The sequence below is a fragment of the Odocoileus virginianus genome, chromosome 31 (genome assembly GCF_023699985.2).
Source record: "Odocoileus virginianus isolate 20LAN1187 ecotype Illinois chromosome 31, Ovbor_1.2, whole genome shotgun sequence".
NCBI lineage: Eukaryota > Metazoa > Chordata > Mammalia > Artiodactyla > Cervidae > Odocoileus > Odocoileus virginianus.
Genome location: NC_069704.1, coordinates 33,619,038 through 33,638,714, shown reverse-complemented (window position 1 = coordinate 33,638,714; position 19,677 = coordinate 33,619,038). Strand labels below are relative to the sequence as shown.

Genomic DNA, 19,677 nt, shown 5'->3' with positions numbered 1-19,677 from the left:
AGTCACTCAGTCGTGTCCAACTCTTTGCGACCCCATGAATCGCAGCATGCCAGGCCTCCCTGTCCATCACAAACTCCTGGAGTTTACTCAAACTCATGTCCATCAAGTCGGTGATGCCATCCAACCATCTCATCCTGTCATCCCCGTCTCTTCCTGCCCCCAATCCCTCCCAGCATCAGGGTCTTTTCCAGTGAGTCAACTCTTTGCATCAGGTGGCCAAAGTATTGGAGTTTCAGCTTCAGCATCAGTCCTTCCAATGAACACTCAGGACTGATCTCCTTTAGGACAGACTGGTTGGATCTCCTTGCAGTCCAAGGGACTCTCAAGAGTCTTCTCTAACACCACAATGCAAAAGCATCAATTCTTAGGTGCTCAGCTTTGTTCACAGTCCAACTCTCACATCCATACATGACCACTGGAAAAACCATAGCCTTGACTAGACAGACCTTTGTTGGCAAAGTAATGTCTCTGCTTTTAAATATGCTATCTAGGTTGGTCATAACTTTCCTTCCAAGGAGTAAGCGTCTTTTAATTTCATGGCTACATTCACCATCTGCAGTGATTTTGGAGCCCCAAAGAATAAAGTCTGACATGGTTTCCACTGTTTCCCCATCTATTTCCCATGAAGTGATGGGACCACATGCCATGATCTTAGTTTTCTGAATGTTGAGCTTTAAGCCAATTTTTTCACTCTCCTCTTTCACTTTCATCAAGAGGCTTTTAGGTTCCTCTTCACTTTCTGCCATAAGGGTGGTGTCATCTGCATATCTGAGGTTATTGATATTTCTCCCGGCAATCATGATTCCAGCTTGTGCTTCTAGCCCAGCGTTTCTCATGATGTACTCTGCATATAAGTTAAATAAGCAGGGTGACAAGATACAGCCCTGAAGTACTCCTTTTCCTATTTGGAACCAGTCTGTCGTTCCATGCCGAGTTCTAACTGTTGCTTCCTGACCGGCATATAGGTTTCTCAAGAGGTAGGTCAGGTGGTCTTGTATTTCCATCTCTTTCAGAATTTTCCACAGTTTATTGTGATCCACATAGTGTTTTTCTGGAACTCTCTTGCTTTTTTGATGATCCAGTGGATGTTGGCAATTTGATCTCTGGCTCCTCTGCCTTTTCTAAAACCAGCTTGAACATCTGGAAGTTCCCGGTTCTCATATTGCTGAAGCCTGGCTTGGAGAATTTTGAGTATTACTTTACTAGTGTGTGAGATGAATGCAATTGTACAGTAGTTTGAGCATTCTTTGGGACTGCGTTTCTTAGGGATTGGAATGAAAACTGACCTTTTCCAGTCCTGTGACCACTGCTGAGTTTTCCAAATTTGCTGGCATATTGAGTGCAGCACTTTCACAGCATCATCTTTCAGGATTTGAAATAGCTCAACTGGAATTCCATCACCTCCACTAGCTTTGTTCATAGTGATACTTCCTAAGGCCCACTTGACTTCACATTCCAGATGTCTGGCTCTAGGTGAGTGATCACACCGTGATTATCTGGGTCATGAAGATATTTTTTTGTACAGTTCTTCTGTGTATTCTTGCCACCTCTTCTTAATATCTTCTGTTTCTGCTAGATCCATACCATTTCTGTCCTTTATTGAACTCATCTTTGCATGAAATGTTCCCTTGGTTTCTCTAATTTTCTTGAAGAGATCTCTAGTCTTTCCCATTCTGTTGTTTTCTTCTATTTCTTTGCATTGATCGCTGAGGAAGGCTTTCTCTCTCTTTGCTATTCTTTGGAACTCTGCATTCAAATGGGAATATCTTTCCCTTTCTCCTTTGCTTTTTGCTTGTCTTCTTTTCACAGCTATTTGTAAGGCCCCCTCAGACAACCATTTTGCCTTTTTGCATTTCTTTTCCATGGGGATGATCTTGATCCCTGCCTCCTGTACAATGTCATGAACCTCCGTCCTTAGTTCATCAGGCACTCTATCAGATCTAGTCCTTTAAATCTATTTCTCACTACCACTGTATAGTCATAAGGGATGTGATTTAGGTCATACATGAATGGTCTAGTGGTTTTCCCTGCTTTCTTCAATTTAAGTCTGAATTTGGCAATAAGGAGTTCATGATCTGAGCCACAGTCAGCTCCCGGTCTTGTTTTTGCTGACTGTATAGAACTTTTCCATCTTTGGCTGCAAAGAATATAATCACTCTGATTTCGGTGTTGACCATCTGGTGATGTCCATGTGTAGAGTCTTCTCTTGTGTTGTTGGAAGAGGGTGTTTGCTATGACCAGTGCATTCTCTTGGCAAAACTCTATTAGCCTTTTCCCTGCTCCATTCCATACTCTGAGGCCAAATTTGCCTATTACTCCAGGCGTTTCTTGACTTTCTACTTTTGCATTCCAGTCCCCTATAATGAAAAGGACATCTTTTTAGGGTGTTAGTTCTAAAAGGTCTTGTAGGTCTTCATTGAACCGTTCAACTTCAGCTTCTTTCAGTGTTACTGGTTGGGGCATAGGCTTGGATTACTGTGATATTGAATGGTTTGCCTTGGAAACGAACAGAGATCATTCTGTCATTTTTGAGATTGCGTCCAACTACTGCCTTTCAGACTCTTTTGTTGACTGTGATGGCTACTCCATTTCTTCTAAGGGATTCCTGCCCATAGTAGTAGATATAATGGTCATCTGAGTTAAATTCGCCCATTTCAGTCCATTTCAGTTCACTGATTCCTAGAATGTTGACCTTCACTCTTGCCATCTCCTGTTCGACCACTTCCAATTTCCAATGCAAGCACTAAGGGGTGCATTATTTGCAGAGAATTTAAAACCAATAAAACTTATGAAAAGTCAGTCTACTTTTTTATTATCAGTATCAGGGAAACAATGACAGCGATAAAACACTTCTCCCATTAGATGGACGCTCCCATACCCACTCTTTGAACACTGCTGCCCAGATGAGCTCAAAATACTGCATACACAATGCATTTGAGGTATTTATCACAGAAGGATCTCACTCAGCTTCACTCTCAATTTTTAAAAATATAAATGTTTTATCAATACTAGTCAAGTGAGACTGGCAATCTTTAAATGTAAAATACACATGAGTACTTTAAAAGACTCCAGTGAAGTTGAGAGAGGAATTATGTACATGAGTGGACAATGAACTTTCATTATTAATACACCAGTGTTTTATAAAAATCTTAAATATGTGCCTAAGGAAATAAATGAAAGAGCAAAATATGTCATACTTTAATAACATATGTCATATCATTTAATGTGTAAGAATTTGTGCCTACAGAACCAAAATCCCATTAAGGACTTGACTCCTTAGCAATTCACTCTAAGACTCTGTCTAAAAACCCTTTGTTTTAAAATATAAGATGCCCATCCTTAAATTAGCGTTTATCACTTTATTGACCTGGGCTGTTACAAACAAGCCAATGGCAATCAAGTCCACATTACAGAAGATCATATATGTATTTTTTTGCTGACTTCTTGGACCCTAACTTCATGAAGATATGAAGAACTGAGAGGGAAAAAAAAACATTAGCAAAAGAAAACAAATATTAAAGCACAAAAGCACCTTCACTGATGTTCTTGCTACTCATGGTTCCCATATTCACAGAGTTCTCCAACTCTGTTATCTAGAACACTCTGGAGTTAGGGAAGGAAGTAGTAGTTTATGGAGGCAAATATGTTTCTTTCCAAACGCTGTTATAGGTGGAAAAAATATAATGAACAAAAAACCCCCCACATACTCCATACACATGCAAAAAGGCAAACACAATGACAAAATATTCAGACTTAAGGACAGCATGTGAAATAAGAATAAAATTTATTAGTGGTATAGGTAAGAAAAATTGCACTTGCTTTTGGGGATGTGCCTTAAAATTTTTCTTTTTTTCCTTTGTGAGTGCAATGACTAAAAAGAAAAACAAAAGTTTCATTCCTAGAATATATTATTCAGGACATTCTTAACATATGTGTGTTTGAGTATGCACATGAAATCCATCGTAGCATATAAAGGATATATGTTTAACCAAGGGGAAAAATTGTATATTTGTTATTTAGAAGTCAGTTCACATTTGTATTATTAAATCTACTCATTGTTGGTTTAATATAAATTTTATTGCTTTGTTAAGAGAGCTGGTTTTTAGAAAATGCATTTATATTTCCACAGGTAAAACAAGTACGTGTCAATTTCTTGGGCAGGCAGCAGAATTCCAAAGTCAAAATACATTTTTATATGAATTATTTCTAAATATTACTTAATCTTATAAGGAATTTAAAATTAGGACCTTCATTAATAAACCTGTACTTATTATTAAATATATGATTGATATGCTTTTTTAAGATACTGGCCTTGTGCCATTTTATACACATATCAGGCTTCCCTGTGGCTCAGTGGTAAAGATTCTGCCTGCCAATGCAGGAGATGTGGGTTCAGTCCCTGGGTCGGGAAGATCCCCTGGAGAAGGAAATGGCAACCCCTCCAGTATTCTTGCCTGGTAATCTCATGGACAAAGGAACCTGGTAGGCTACAGTCCATGGGGTCACAAAAGAGTTGGACATGATTTAGCAAAACAACAATACACACATATCACACATTATATATGGTATATATCAAGTATATATCATACAAACCAAAGACAAAAAATAAAAATAAAAAACAACTGGCTTAAAACCAGTCTGGCTTCAAATAGTCCCTGTTACAAATAAAATTTCTAACTTCGTTTGTAAATTTGCTGGATGAAGCAGTTTCTAATTGGCTGGCATTACATATTATGGTTCCATTCCCAGGTAAGTCCACAGAAGTCTATTTAATCCATAATTTAAATTATTTTTAATACCACACTTTAGAGACATAAAAACTATTTACCAATTTAGAAGTTCGTTTTGGTTTGATTTTCTTCTCCTACAGGAACTGGTTTTTACCAGTGAGACCAAGGAATCCTACTCCCTAGAGGCTAGAAATTAGAAGTCTTTGAGCACAGGGCAACAGTTTGCGTGCCAGGTAAGATGGTCAGGGTCGACAGCAAGAGAGGAAAGAAAAGAAAAAATTAGCAGCATCAGATAAGAAAAATTGGAGTCAGTTAGAAAGTGGGTTACTCTAACGGAGTACACTTCCATAAATCAGGGAGGTTTTGCTGCTGTTCCACTCAAACATTAATTAGTTTAAGAAAAAACTTTATTTTACAAGTGAAAGGTTGGAAAAGTAACAAAAATAACAAGTAACAAAATAGTAAAATGGGATATTTTCTGTGATTGAAAAATATGAAAATGTACAAACTGTATTTGTTGGGCAAATCAGTATTTAGTTCTTAATTCCAAACTGAAGTTTATATTATATAATATTTAGAGCAAAAAATCTTGGAAGAAAACACACATTCACAGTATACAAAAGGATTGCTTCCTCCCCTTCTTCTTTATCCTGAGGGAAGAGCTAGTGAACTTAAATTTTTAACAGGTTAGAAAAAGGAATCTTACACATCTGCTAAATTAAAGTTTTTCTTATTAAATGCCTAAATTTTTAAGTCACTTGCTTTCCTAGCTACTTCAAGCGAATCAGCAGTCATAGATCCAACCCCAACTCCAAGATTGGAACGTCGTAATGATAGTTCCAAGGCAGAAATTTGGCGTAACTCTTTGCGACACAACTTGACAGGTGTGACACCATGCAGCTGTCCCACATTTCTGACTGGCTGAATTTGGGATGATGGTCGACTGTTAGATTTTGTAAACTGATTTTCATCTATTTCGGTTTTGTCCTCATTGCTTAACAAATGCCCACTAGTGGGTGCTACAGAGTTATACATTGGAGGTAATTCTGGGCCATCTTCCCAGAGCTTCTGAGGATTTGGTTGTGTTCTTAAACTGCTTGTGGAACTGTCTAATTGTCTTTCCCTTCCACTTAATTTCATACTTTCAGTTCTGGATGCCCATTTTAATTCTTCTGAAACCATGCCAGCTTTTTCTGGGTTCTGAACTCCATCTCCAACATCATGATCTAAAAGTAATCAAAAAAGCAGAAAAATAATTAGAGGTTTCCTTAAAAACAGGTATTTTAATCATAGTATCATGCAATATAAATTATGCCTTCCAGCTTGTGTTGTTAAGTGACTTAAGTGTAAAAATAAATTATTTCACTTAGAGGCATTTGCATACAAACAACTCAGAATTATTTATTAATGGAACAAAATTGAAAGAGTTTTCTAGAGATTTTGGCACCCATAGAAACATAGGAGTGCTTTCGGCCTCTGTAGAGCCCTTCCACACCTGCCTCTGCTGGGCTTGCCACTGGTGAATTACATCCCAAATCCTGGTCATATTTCCAGGGAATCTTCTGACTTGGCATATATATGCGAAAATCTAGTCTTGGTTGGGACTCCAAACAAGACAGCAGGGTTCTTCCATCTGAGCGTACTCTGGGGTACATACCTCAGCTCCCACCATCAAAATGGAAATGACAGCATACCCCTCAGAGGGGACCATCTCGCTGGAATGAGTGATAAGAGTGAGTGAAGGTATCAAAGCTTGAGGCTGTCAAATCATAGAATCATCTAATATCAAAGACAAAACTTAAAGTCCATATAGGTACTAGACCTAAAGCAAAGAAAACTACAAACTTTAACATATGTTAATGATGCAATTAGTACACTTCTGGTCCTGTGTGTATCGAGTTTAAAAACAGAAGGTGCACACTGGCAGCTCCAAAGCCAAATCTGGCCCACAGATTTGTTTTACTTAGCCTATGAAATAATATGTGATGCAAAACTTAAAAAGTGGAAAGTTTCACATAAAAAAAAAGATTTCCAGATTTTATAGAAAAAGGAGAGAAACTGACAATTTCTGCCTGGAACAGCAGCGAGAGCAGCAGACTGCCAGTGTGGATGGCTGTTGCAGCCCCACTGCTCACTCTGGCTTCCTGGCTCCTGCAGCCATTTTAGTTTGTGAACCTGGTTTAAAACATAATTGATTTTCGATATAACCTTTAAAAATTGTGAATAACTGTTGTATACCTGAAACTTACATAACATCATACATCAACTCTACCTCAATAAAAAAAAAAAGGATTGATTTTCTAGTTTTTAAAATTCTCAAAAACAAAAAACCTGAACTGGCAAATGACATAGATCCTCGAATGGAATTAGCAGGTACAAAGTTAATCACAGTGGCTTCCAAAATTTGCTGCACATTAGTGTCACCTGGAAACTTTTAAAAGTCCTGATGCGTAATAACCTATAATGGGAAGGAATCTGAAAAAGAGTGTATGTGTATATAAGTGATAAGTGAAAGTCACTCAGTTGTGTCCGACTCTTTGCGACCCCATGGACTATACAGTCCATGGAATTCTCCAAGCCAGAATACTGGAGTGGGTAGCCTATCCCTTCAGCAGATGGTCCTGACCCAGCTATCGAACTGGGGTCTCCTGCATTGCAGATGGATTCTTTACCAACTGAGCTATCAGGGAAGCATGTGTGTATCTGGATCACTTTACTGTACCCCTGAAACTAACACAATATTGTAAATCAACTATATTTCAGTGAAAAAAAAATCCTGATGTCCAGGTCATAGTGTCTGGGGGAAGAAGCCAGGCATCTTAGTTTTTAAAGATCATAAAAGAAAGGGCAGAGATGGGCTCATTGGAAAGTTTCACTCCTAAGCTTACAATACAGTTTCCCTCTTCCAGAATTTCACCACTAATGGAACAGACTAAACAAAGATTTAACTCATCCATAATTACACAGGCAGTAAAAGAAATTAGGATCCCAACTAGATCTTCTGACTCTAATATCCTAACACATAGAGTGTTATAAGTGATTTAAATTGATATGAGGATACTCTGTCAGTATCAGTTGCACCAGGGTGGCCATCTCTTCCACAAAGCCCACCTCAGGCCCACTGAGGAAGACGTGGTCCTTAGACTTTAACCTCTGGTTGATCATTGACTGGCTCTGCTCTGGTTTACAACTGAACCCACCATGAGACTATCAGCTCCCTGGCAAGGACCTGAGTTCCATTCAGCTTTAGGTCTTCCATCACTCACAGCTAAGCCTACTAGATTTAATTAATGGGTGACATTTAAATAAATTAATTGATATAAGGATAGTTTTTTTGTTGTTGTTGTTGTCTTACCATTTCTTTTTATTTTTTTTTCCATTTATTTTTATTAGTTGGAGGCTAATTACTTTACATCATTACAGTAGTTTTTGTCATACATTGAAATGAATTAGCCATGGATTTACATGTATTCCCCATCCCAGTCCCCCCTCCCACCTCCCTCTCCACCCGATCCCTCTGGGTCTTCCCAGTCCACCAGGCCCGAGCACTTGTCTCATGCACCCAACCTGGGCTGGTGATCTGTTTCACCCTAGATAATATTCATGTTTCAATGCTGTTCTCTTGAAACATCCCACCCTCGCCTTCTCCCAGAGTCCACAAGTCTGTTCTATACATCTGAGTCTCTTTTTCTGTTTTGCATATAGGGTTATCGTTACCATCTTTCTAAAGTCCATATATATGTGTTAGTATACTGTAATGGTCTTTATCTTTCTGGCTTACTTCACTCTGTATAATGGGCTCCAGTTTCATCCATCTCATTAGAACTGATTCAAATGAATTAAATAGTTAAACAAGTATCGCATTGGCATATTAACTGATTTTATCCTCACAAAATGTTAGAAAACAGATGCACTGGGCCAGAAGCATGATCAAGAAGTGACCAAGATATTTTAGTCAAAAGAGTAATTCTTTGCTACTTGGAAATACTAAAAATATTCAAAGCGTATAAAGTCTGGCAGGCAGACAATGAAAAGATGACTACTGAAACCCAATCAACTGAATACTAAAACAGTTATGTGTTAACTAGGGTATTGATTATTAAGCATGTAATACTTCATTCAAATAGTTTATATAGAGAGAGTTATATATATAAAAATCTCTATAGCTTAGGGAACTCAAAATTTGATCTATATAAACAGCTATATTTTATAACGAACTGTCTCATTTTTAAAATCTCGCGCCGGGCCGTACCCATATCCGCAGCAGGTCTCCAAGGTGAACAGCCTCTGGCATGTTGGAACGTAGTCCAGTGGTTAGGACTTTGAGTTTCCAATGCCAGGGGCCTGGGATTGATCCTGGTCAGGGAACTAGGATCCTGCAAGTTACAAGGTGTGGTCAAAAAAAGAGACTAGACTTCCCAGTAAGCTGGTAAGATAGGAGTTATCCTTACTTTACACATCTCCAAGATTATTTAACTTTTTTTTAGCTTTTTGTGTTTGTTTCATTAAAGAGCATGATGAGAATCTAGGTTTTTTAAGCCTGTTTATATCACACTGTCATTTTAAGAGATGTCTAGTGAACTCAGGAGTATAAAATGGGCCATTTAAACAGTAAACAGCTAATTTCACATATCTCAAATCTGAAGTGTATTTTTAAGCAAAAATGGCTTTACGCTAATTGCTTTGTTTCCTACTTAATACCTGTTTACATTTTAATTTTTTGCAGATAGCATTTCAAGTAAAAGGTTCAGCTACATGTCACAGGCAGAATTTCAAGTAAATGTTTTAGTTATATGAGTAAATCATTCTGTATTACTACACTGAAATCAGAAAGGTTGGTCCCTTTGGCAGAATTGGTATGTTTGTATCACAGTTCTATCCTAAAATGACTTTTTACTAGAACACAGAACCAGGAGTTAGAAGACCAGGGACCTTAGACCATGTTCTATTTACTGGTCTGTTTTGGAGTCACTGGGCTACGCTAAGCTTTAATTCCCACATCTAAAAATGGGGTTAGCATATACCGGCTTACTGAAGTTTAGGACTAAATAGAACTGCTTGGGAAAATGCCTATAAATGATACATATAACAAATATAAGGTAGCATTAGAACTACTTTTCTAAAATATTACTGAGTTTTAACCACAATGAGGTACCATCTCACAAACAATAAATGCTGGAGAGGGTGTGGAGAAAAGGGCATCCTCTTCCACTGTTGGCGGGAATGCGAACTAGTGCAGCCACTATGGAGAACAGTGTGGAGATTCCTTAAAAAACTGGAAATAGAACTGCCCTATGACCCAGCAATCCCACTGCTGGGCATACACACCAAGGAAAGCAGAACTGAAAGAGTCACGTGTACCCCAATGTTCATCGCAGCACTGTTTATAATAGCCAGGACATGGAAGCAACCTAGATGTCCACTGGTAGACGAATGGGTAAGAAAGCTGTGGTACATATACACAATGGAATATTACTCAGCCATTAAAAAGAATACATTTGAATCAGTTCTAATGAGGTGGATGAATCTGGAGCCTATTATACAGAGCAAAGTAAGTCAGAAAGAAAACACCAATACAGTATATTAACGCATATATATGGAATTTAGAAAGATGGTAATGATGACCCTATAGGCGAGACACCAAAAGAGACACAGATGTAAAGAACAGACTTTTAGACTCTGTGGGAGAAGGCGAGGGTGGGATGATATGAGAGAATAGCACTGAAACCATGTATATTATCATATGTGAAACAGATCTCCAGCCCAGGTTGGATGCATGAGACAGGGTGCTCAGGGCTGGTGCACTGGGATGACCCTGATGGATGGGATGGGGAGGGAGGTGGGAGGCGGGTTCAGGATGGGGAACACATGTATACCCATGGCTGATTCATGTTCAATGTATGGCAAAAACCACTACAATATTGTAAAGTAATTAGTCTTCAATTAAAATAAATAAATTAATTAAAGAAACAAAACAGCAGCAACAGAAAAAATATTACTGAGTTTTAAGATTTAAAACTATGTTAATTCTACTTACATTATATATTCAGCACACATCTTTTCATTGTACAAAGATATCATTCTCTACTGGACTCTATTTTTTATTGTTTCAGTTTTTATAATTATCTTTTTAAGTTGAAATATAGTTGATATATAACATTATATTAGTTTCAGGTGTACTCTTTACCTCTTGTAATCATCTTTAAGTACTGGGTTGGGCAAAAGTTCATTCGGGTTTTTTCATAAGCTGGTACAGAAAAATCTGAATGAATTTTTTGACCAACCCAATAGTTTTCTTTACAGGTACAAAATAGCTGTGTTCCTAAGAAAGACTATAAAGTCAACTTTCTAAAACCATTCTTAACTTATTAGAAGAATACTTTCTCTAAAGGAAGGCTAATTCTTTTATAAAAAGAGAATATATTATTTTAGAGATATTGGTTGCTCTCCACTGGTGGGCTTAAAGACAATATGTTTTAATCATAGATATATCACCTTCATGGCAGTTTTTGCTTTTGCAAAGTTCTTTGTCATGTTTTATCATTTCATTGAGGAAGGTGGTATTTCTACATATCTACATATAATTATGCAAGAAATCATCCTAGTCTCAACAATGGTTTTATTACATTTTTGAATTTCCAGAGGTCACAATATGGAAAAACCTGACTGATCTTAGAATTACATATGATATTATTTTTTACCTTTACTTTTATTACTCTCTATTTATTGTACTTTCTTATGATAATCATATGGCTTCATTTCCTATAAAACAGGAAAACAACAGCTATCCTATATTTAGGGTTATTTTAAGAATTTTAGTGAGTTAGAAAATATAGGAACCCCTGGTACATTGTAGACAATCCAATAAATGATCATTTCCTACACACATATACATTTGTTCTTTTATTCTTTTATCCAGTGGTTCTGTCTTACACATAGACTAGACAACTATTTTTGTTACAGAGACAGAATTCTAAATAATCCAATCAGTTGGGAGAGGTTCCATGGCAAACCGTGCTATGGTGTTGGCACAACAAGTAATGCTAAATCTCTTACTTTCTGATGGTACTAGTTGCCGCCGAATTGCTTCCCCTACCAGTTCCTTGAGTTTCTTCTTCAGATCTCTGCTGGTTTTCTTATAGAAATAAAGATCTCTCTCCAGCTGCTGGATTTTATCTTCATAATTTTTTAAAGTTTCCGCAATGCCTTCCTCATCTCGCTCTATAAAACAGAAATTTAGTTAAAATCAGTTTAAGATAAATGACTGAAAATCCTAACAGAGCTCCCAGACTCTATTTAAAGGATGAGAAGTATGTTACATGTATCTGTTCCTTGAATGGATTTGTTTTCAGCTACAATTTGGATTCTTCTGCCTATAAAATGTTTTCAAAGTAGGATGAGCCCTTCTCCATCCTAACCCTTAAAACTATGTATTTTTCATGATTCATAAGCACTTTTTGAGTAGTTACTAACTAAATTTATCCTCAGAACATCAGAAGTAAGGTCTACATTTGGAACTCTGTCCAGCTGCATCAGTGTCTTAAAGTTTATATCAGGAACTGTGGATATGTAAAAGTCATAAGCCTAAGGTTTATACGCCCAAGAAATAGATGACTGGAACTTCCCTGGTAGCACAGTAGCTAAGAATGCACCTGCCAATGCAGGGAACATGGGTTCAACCTTTGGTCCAGGAAGATTCCACATGCCGAGGAGCAACTAACACCATGCGCCACAATCTCTGAGCACGTGCTCTCGAGCCTGTCAGCTGCCACTACTGAGCCGGTGTGCTGCAACTACTGAAGCCCCTGCGCCTGGAGCCTGTGCTCCACAATAGAAGCCATCGTGATGAGAAGCCCGCCACGTCGCCAGGAAGAGTAGCCCCTAATCTCCACAACTAGAGAGAAAGCCTGTGCAGCAACAAAAACCCAGTGCAACCAAAAATAAATAAATAGATTAATTTTACAAATAAATGCAATGCTTTAAGAAAAAAAAAGACAAAAAAAGAAAGAAAGAAAGAAAGAAACATACAGCTAAGATCTTCCCAGTAGTTAAGACTCTGTGCTTCCAATGCAAGGGGCGTGGGTTCCATTCCTGGTCAGGGAACTGAGATCCCACATGCCTTCTGGCATGGCCAAGAAAATTGAAAAAAAAAAAGAAAAAAAAAAGAAAATATACAACCAGAAAAAGCAGAAACCTGTCAGAAGAGGCTGAAAGATTAAATTACAAAGGAAAAACCACCAGAAAAAGAGGAGAGGGGAAAAAGCCATAAGTAAACCTCTAGTTCATGCCACAATATAACTTAAAACTTCTAAATATTTAGGAATGTTTACAACTGTCCCCTTTAAATCATGTTCTACAACCAGTAAAATTCAGTTCATTGATCTCCAGAAATACACACTTTCAGACCTACTCTCTTCTACTGGTAAATCCATAAAATGGTCCTGTGCTCAGTCGCTCAGTTGTGTCCGACTCTTTGCGACACTATGAACTGTAGCATGCAGGCTTCCTGCCCTTTGCTATCTCCTAGAGTTATATCCTTTAAATCAGTGATGCCATCAAACCATCTCATCCTCTGTCACCCTCTTCTTTTTCTGCCTTCAATCTTTCCCAGTGTCAGGGTCTTTTCCAGTGAGTCAGCTCTGCATCAGGTGGCCCAAGTATTGGAGCTTCAGCTTCAGCATCATTTCTTAAAATGAATATTCAGGGTTGACTTGTTTTGGATTGATCTCCTTGCTGTCCAAGGGACTCTTGAGAATCTTCGCCAGCACCACAATTCAAAAGCATCAATTCTTTGGCACTCAGCTTTCTTTATGGTCCAACTCACACATCTATACGTGACTAGTGGAAAAATCATAGCTTTGACTATACGGACCCACCCCTTTGTCGGCAAAGTGATTATCTCCGCTTTTCAATACGCTGTTTAGGTTTGTCATGGCTTATCTTCCAAGGAGCAAGCGTCTTTTAATTTCATGGCTGCAGTCACCATCCATAGTGATTTTGCAGCCCAAGAAAATAAAGTCTGTCACTGTTTCCATTGTTTCCCCACCTATATGCCATGATGTGATGGACTAGATGCCATGATCTTAATTTTAGAATGTTGCATTTTAAGCCAGCTATTTCACTCTCTTCTTTCACCCTCATCAAGAGGCTCTTTAGTTCCTCTTCACTTTCTGCCATAAGGGTGGTATCATCTGCATATCTGAGGTTGTTGATATTTCTCCCAGCAATCTTGATTCCAGCTTGTGCTTCATCCAACCCAGCATTTTGCATGATGTACTTTGCATATAAGTTAAATAAGCAGGGTGACAATATACAGCCTTGACGTACTCCTTTCCCAATTTGAACCAGTCTGTTGTTCCATGTCCACTTCTAACTGTTGCTTCTTGACCTGCATACAGGTTTCTCAGGAGACAGGTAAGGTGGCCTGGTATTCCTATCTCTTTAAGAATTTTGCACAGAATGTTTCCTACATAAATATTTTCAGTTACAACCTGGTTATGAAAACTTGTCCCAGATATAGTAATGAATGATTTAAAAAATGTTCTCACTTGGCTAAAGCATGAGCTTTTTTGTAAAATGCCAATCACTTGAAAAAACATATTAAAAATTCTATTAAAATATCACTTTTAGAGACGTAAGACAGAATAACATGATGTAGAGAGAACATGTTTGAATGAAATAACATATAGAATCCAGTCAAGGAAGTCCTATCATCAGGCAACTAGTTGCTAATTAATTGGTTATAAAATTTAACTTACAGGCAGACTGCCTCAACACTCCAATGCATATATTTTCCAATTTTCTGCTTACTTGGGTTGCTTCTTCCAGATCCCTTTTACCACATTTCCGGCTCTAGATTCATGAGAATGAAGACTCAACAGCTAAGCTGCCTGAACTGAAGCATTCCATGTATTGATGTACCGCCTCGCAGTGATTTTGTTGCCATAGGAACTGTTTGTGTACCAGTCATAAGCCCAGGTATTGTGAAGACCAACTGCTATGACAAGCCTTTCCACACCACAGCTGACAGTTGAACTAAACTACTGTGTGCTAAGAAACAGTATGTGCCTGTCAATGGTAGACTAATTTTGACCTAAGCTATAATCTTTAATGCATAAAATTTACAACTGATATAACTAAAAGGAGAACTATAACCAGAAACCTCACAGAACCTATCACTTTAATTTTATAAAGGTAAAGTGATTTAAATATCAAGGTTCTATATTCTAGAAATGGGGAACTTTTCAGCTCTATACCACCAAGCCAGATGTCATCCCACATTCCTACACAGTAACCAGAACAATAACTAACAGGATTGCAGCAGTTCTCTGTGTCGCTGGGGACAGGCAGAGGAGACGGCACTTCAGGCATGAGGTGCCTTACATCCACAGGGCTATCCCAGCATGTGGGCCAATCACACAAAGCACAAAACACGTCTTAGTAGTAATTATTTATGTGTGTTAGGCTTTAACTGACCCAATTCCTTTCCCGATCTCCCTCCTCTACATCATCTTTACACAGCTGATGAGAAGGGGCAGTTACCTTTGAAATGATGTAACAGCAGCTGCATTTTTTGCTCATGTTCCTTTTGCTGGAGGATCAGTCTCCGGTCACACTGAAATTTCAGATGTTCCAGTGCAGATTCCAACTCACGAACCACATTATCCCGTTCCAGAACTTTCATTTTAATTTCTTCATTCTGTAACTTTAGTTTCCGTTCAACTTCTCGCAAATTAACCACCTAGCAAAGACATTTTTTGACCTTTTAACTGTCTTAGACAGCCTAATATAACATTAATTTACTTTTCCTTAGACTTCATAAAGATGAAGGCCCTTAATCACCATGGTGTAACTATGCAAATGCTTTGTAACAAACCCACAAAATAACTTAACAGCCTTTTTAATTTGTTGGGATTCTGAATTGGTAACAACTTCATTTTAAATATAATGTTGGTCTGACCATCATACCTCCATCATTTCTTAGACATAATCTTTGTAGTTTACATTTGTAATCCTATAACTATTTTCCCAGTCTAAAAAAAATCAAGAATTCTAAAGACTCTTGTAACATCTAGATAATTCTCATTTTTAACTCCAAAGTGGATGTTATAAGTAAGTGACAGAATTTTTTCAGCTATAAACAGAGTTTGGCCTGACACTGTACTTGTAGTCCAATGGGTTCCTCTCTGCACTGATATAAAGTAAAAACACTTCAGACAATATCTGTGTCATAGTACTTGTTAATAATGTAAAGACCTTCTCTCTAGAAAAATAATAATTTCTACAAATGGGTCTTAAGATCAGAAAAATCCACTGACCTTGGTCCTTGCACTAATACTACCACAAAAGAGTTATCTGTATCAAAGCCTCAGACAATATGCACCATTATTTCTGCCCTCCAAACACCCAGTGATGGGATGCACTTGCATCAATGATAGAAGCGTATTCCTGACAGCCATTATCTAAGAGGAGGGCTGTGTATTACACTTCCATTGATTTGTTCACCTTTATTTCACTTGTCTCACAGAATTAGAACTTTATTTTAAAACTTCAGTGTTTTATTTTTCATTAATTGTCTACTATCTTAAACTGAATGTATTTTTCAGAGAAAAAAGGTAATCTACTTGTTTAACATTTCATAATATATATCTTAACAGGAGGCATTGGAGAAAAGACGGATATAATTTTCAATGTTATGAAACATCTCTATCAGTAAACTGTCAAATCTGTATAAAATATCTTAATTTATATTAAGCACATCCAGGTTAATGCTAAAATAGATCACTATCTTTGTCACTGATGTACCATTTCATCTCTATTTCAGTTCATAGAGTATGATGAGAAAGTATAGGTACCCCTACCCAGCAATGAAGGAAAGGGAACCCAAACCTGGAGGGTCCCTTGATTTTTCATGAATGCTAAGTAGGAACAACCAAATCTAGAAAGCATCCAACTAATACTGCCTGAAGAATATTTGGACTAAATTCTTTGGATTTTAAAACTATTTCAAAAAGCGTCCTCCTTTCAAGCAACCCTTCAATTTTAAGAAGCTCACTAAGTTAGGCCTACAATATTTGGATAAGCACAAAGATTTCTGATAACATTCAGTACTATAAAGTCTACATATATGTGAGCTGTATAACCATCTTGATCCCTATTTATAAGAAAACCCTCTGTCCTTGAAAAACAAACCTTATTGAAATATCTGAAAAGAACAGCTCTAATCTCAACAGGACTCAGGCAAATTAGTTTTTCTAAGACATTTGCTTCACTATGAGAGAGGTTTTGAAATGAAGCTCTGAGCAAGTTCTGGCGACTCTGGATACTTTCGTTCTTGTATTCAATTGCGGCTTCCAAAGCTTCAATCCCTTCTTCAAGTTGGAAAAGAACATGTTCTTCCTAGATATAATACAACAGAAATCACTCATTTTAAATGAAATAGTATAACTTGGACTTTGTCATATTCTAAGATCTTACTATGCTATTTGGGTCTAATGGAAATTACCATTCTTCTACCCTTCCCTCAAACCAATCCATGGTGGTTGCCAAATAAGTATCATGCACTGTGCTGTATTTTCACCACAAAACATTGCAGTGTTTTTAGTTACAGAATTCCTCATAAAACAGAAACTCAAATGTTTCTTGAAGATAAGAACTGGCCCTCTAGAAATGCAGATGGCCAACAGGTATATGAGAAGACAGATACTCAACATCGCTAATCATCAGGGAAATGCAAATAAAAAACCACAATGTGATACACACCTGTCAGAATGGCCATCATCAAAAAGAACACAAATTAACAAATGTTGGTGAGGATATGGAGAAAAGTGAATTCTCATACATGGTTGGTGGGAATGTAAATTGGTGCAGCCACTGCAGAAAACAGTATGGAGGTTTCTCAAAACACTAAAAAAGAACTACTATATGACCCAGCAATTCTACTCCTGGGTACATATCTGGGAAGAAAAACTAATTTGAAAAGATACATGCACCTCAATGTTCATAGCAGCTTTATTTACAATTGCCAAGGTATGGAAGCGACCTAAGTGTCCATCAACAGATGAATGGATAAAGAAGATGTGGTATATAAACACAAAGGAATACTACTTGGCCACAAAAAAGAACAAAATTTTGCCATTTGCAGCAGCAACAAGGATGGACCTGGAGGGCATTATAGTAAGTGAGTCAGACAGTGAAAGACAGATGCTATATCACTTATATGTAGAATCTAAAACTTACAACAAACTAGTGAATATAACAACAAAAAAAGCAGACTCACAGATACAGAGAACAAGACTGGTTACCAGTGGCAGGGCACATACTAGGGGTTGGGCAGTGGGGAGGTATTATCAATTGGGAGTAAGATAGGCTACAAGGATGTATTATACTACACAGGGAATATAGCCAATGTTTTGTAGTAACTGTAAATGGAGTATAACCTTTAAAAATTGTATTAAAAAATAATTAAAAATGGACACTCTACCACTCTGCAAACATAATTTGCTCATTCCTATCTCTATGCCTTATTTAATGGTGTTCTATCTAAAATGACTTTCTTATATCTATCAATACATACCATGTTTTTCATAATCCAACTCAAGATTCTGATTTACCAATGCTTCCTTAATTCAATCTTCCACCAAATGATCACTGCATTGCTTTGGATAAATAATGTATTAAGTATAGCTTTATTAGGTTTCCCTGGTGGCTCAGTGATAAAGAATCTGCCTGCCAATGAGGAGATGTGGGTTTGATCCCTGGGTGAGGAAGACCCCCTGGAGAAGTGGCAACGCACTCCAGTATTCTTGCCTGGGAAATTCCATGGACAGAGAAGCCAGGCAGGCCACAGGCCACAGGGTTGCAAAAGACTCAGACATGATTTAGTAACTAAACAACAACAAAATAGCTTTATTACATTATCTGTAACTTGATTTTTATATTCATCAAGATTTAGAGTTTTCTCATCTTTCTGTCTCTTCTCAGGTGGAGTAGATTTCCTCAAGAGAAGCATGTTTTCTACTTTTTTGTTTCTTCCATAGGGCCCAGGAACACTCCTGGGCACTCAAGAATTCCTTAAATGCTCAAATGTTTTGCTGAATTTTAGGTTCTCAGACCTTTAGATCTGCAGGGCTGGGGGCTGACTTTGACAGCCTTGAGGGGAAAACCTCATTCTGTGGTCCTTGGCAAAGCTACCCAAATTAAGTTATAAAATAGGGCAATAGAAGCTCATGATGTCACATAGCCTCCAGTCAAGTTTGTCTTCAATTTCTTTCATCAACTCAATGAACAATAATGTCATCAAATCCTCTCCCCTGTTCCTTCTTAACCAGCCCCTTCAACTTCTCATACTTGCTGAAATCTAAAACACTATAACATACAGTAAGGTGTGTGATTTCCAGCCACTTACTTTTTGTTAGTAACTTTCCCTTACTTTGGACATTGACCATAAATATTTGCAGAGAAAATCCAGGATCAAAAGTTCATCTTTGTCTGATAAAATAATAAGTTATGGTTACCACTGCCAACTGAAATAAAATTTTGAAAAAAGATGCAGTCTGGGACAATTTGGTAGCCAATAAATGCAACACCTTTTACACAGTTAAAAAAATGATGAAGAGAAGCCACATGTTCCCCTAAATGAAAACTCCTTAAAAGGTATTTCTATTGGTGGTTGAATTTTGCACATCTACTTGGCTAGGTCTTAGTGTGGAACAATGCTCCTGTACTTTCTAAAACAATTAACCCTTAATGCTCTAGGCCTCTGTTATAGATGATGAATTACCAAGTATCATCCAAGAAAGATGCATAAGAAAAGGTGCCCTCTTTAGAAAAAATGAGAAAAAGAGTCCCTCAAATCATTTTTTGTGTTCTGTGAAAACCTCAGCTGAGAAAGGCCATACTCAAAGCAAGTGTGAGTCTCCCTGTCCCTGGCAATGCTAGGAAGGGG

General features: G+C 37.6%; 1 protein-coding gene and 1 long non-coding RNA gene across 13 annotated transcripts in view; one reads left to right on the top strand and one right to left on the bottom strand.

The window, feature by feature from the left end:
• The window catches only part of LOC110126084 (uncharacterized), a 29,515-nt gene extending 14,236 nt beyond the window's left edge, over positions 1-15,279 (top strand). For 2 of the 4 annotated variants that reach the window (XR_002310304.2, XR_002310300.2), the window contains 2 exons: positions 4,871-4,963; positions 14,559-15,279. This is a non-coding gene — a long non-coding RNA (uncharacterized lncRNA). Of the gene's footprint in view, positions 1-4,870; positions 4,964-9,094; positions 12,901-14,558 lie in introns of those variants that run through there. The other 2 variants (XR_011484993.1, XR_011484994.1) reach the window with 2 other exon arrangements.
• Positions 2,787-19,677, bottom strand: part of KIF27 (kinesin family member 27) — an 85,324-nt gene continuing 68,433 nt past the window's right edge. For 5 of the 9 annotated variants that reach the window (XM_070459561.1, XM_070459560.1, XM_070459562.1 and 2 more), the window contains 4 exons: positions 16,923-17,129; positions 15,273-15,471; positions 11,787-11,951; positions 2,787-5,956 (listed from right to left, as the gene is read on the bottom strand). In XM_070459561.1, coding sequence (XP_070315662.1) covers positions 5,472-5,956; positions 11,787-11,951; positions 15,273-15,471; positions 16,923-17,129 — 1,056 coding nt within the window. In that variant the 3' untranslated portion in view covers positions 2,787-5,471. Of the gene's footprint in view, positions 6,510-11,786; positions 11,952-15,272; positions 15,472-16,922; positions 17,130-19,677 lie in introns of all 9 variants that reach the window. The other 4 variants (XM_070459564.1, XR_011484992.1, XM_070459563.1 and 1 more) reach the window with 4 other exon arrangements.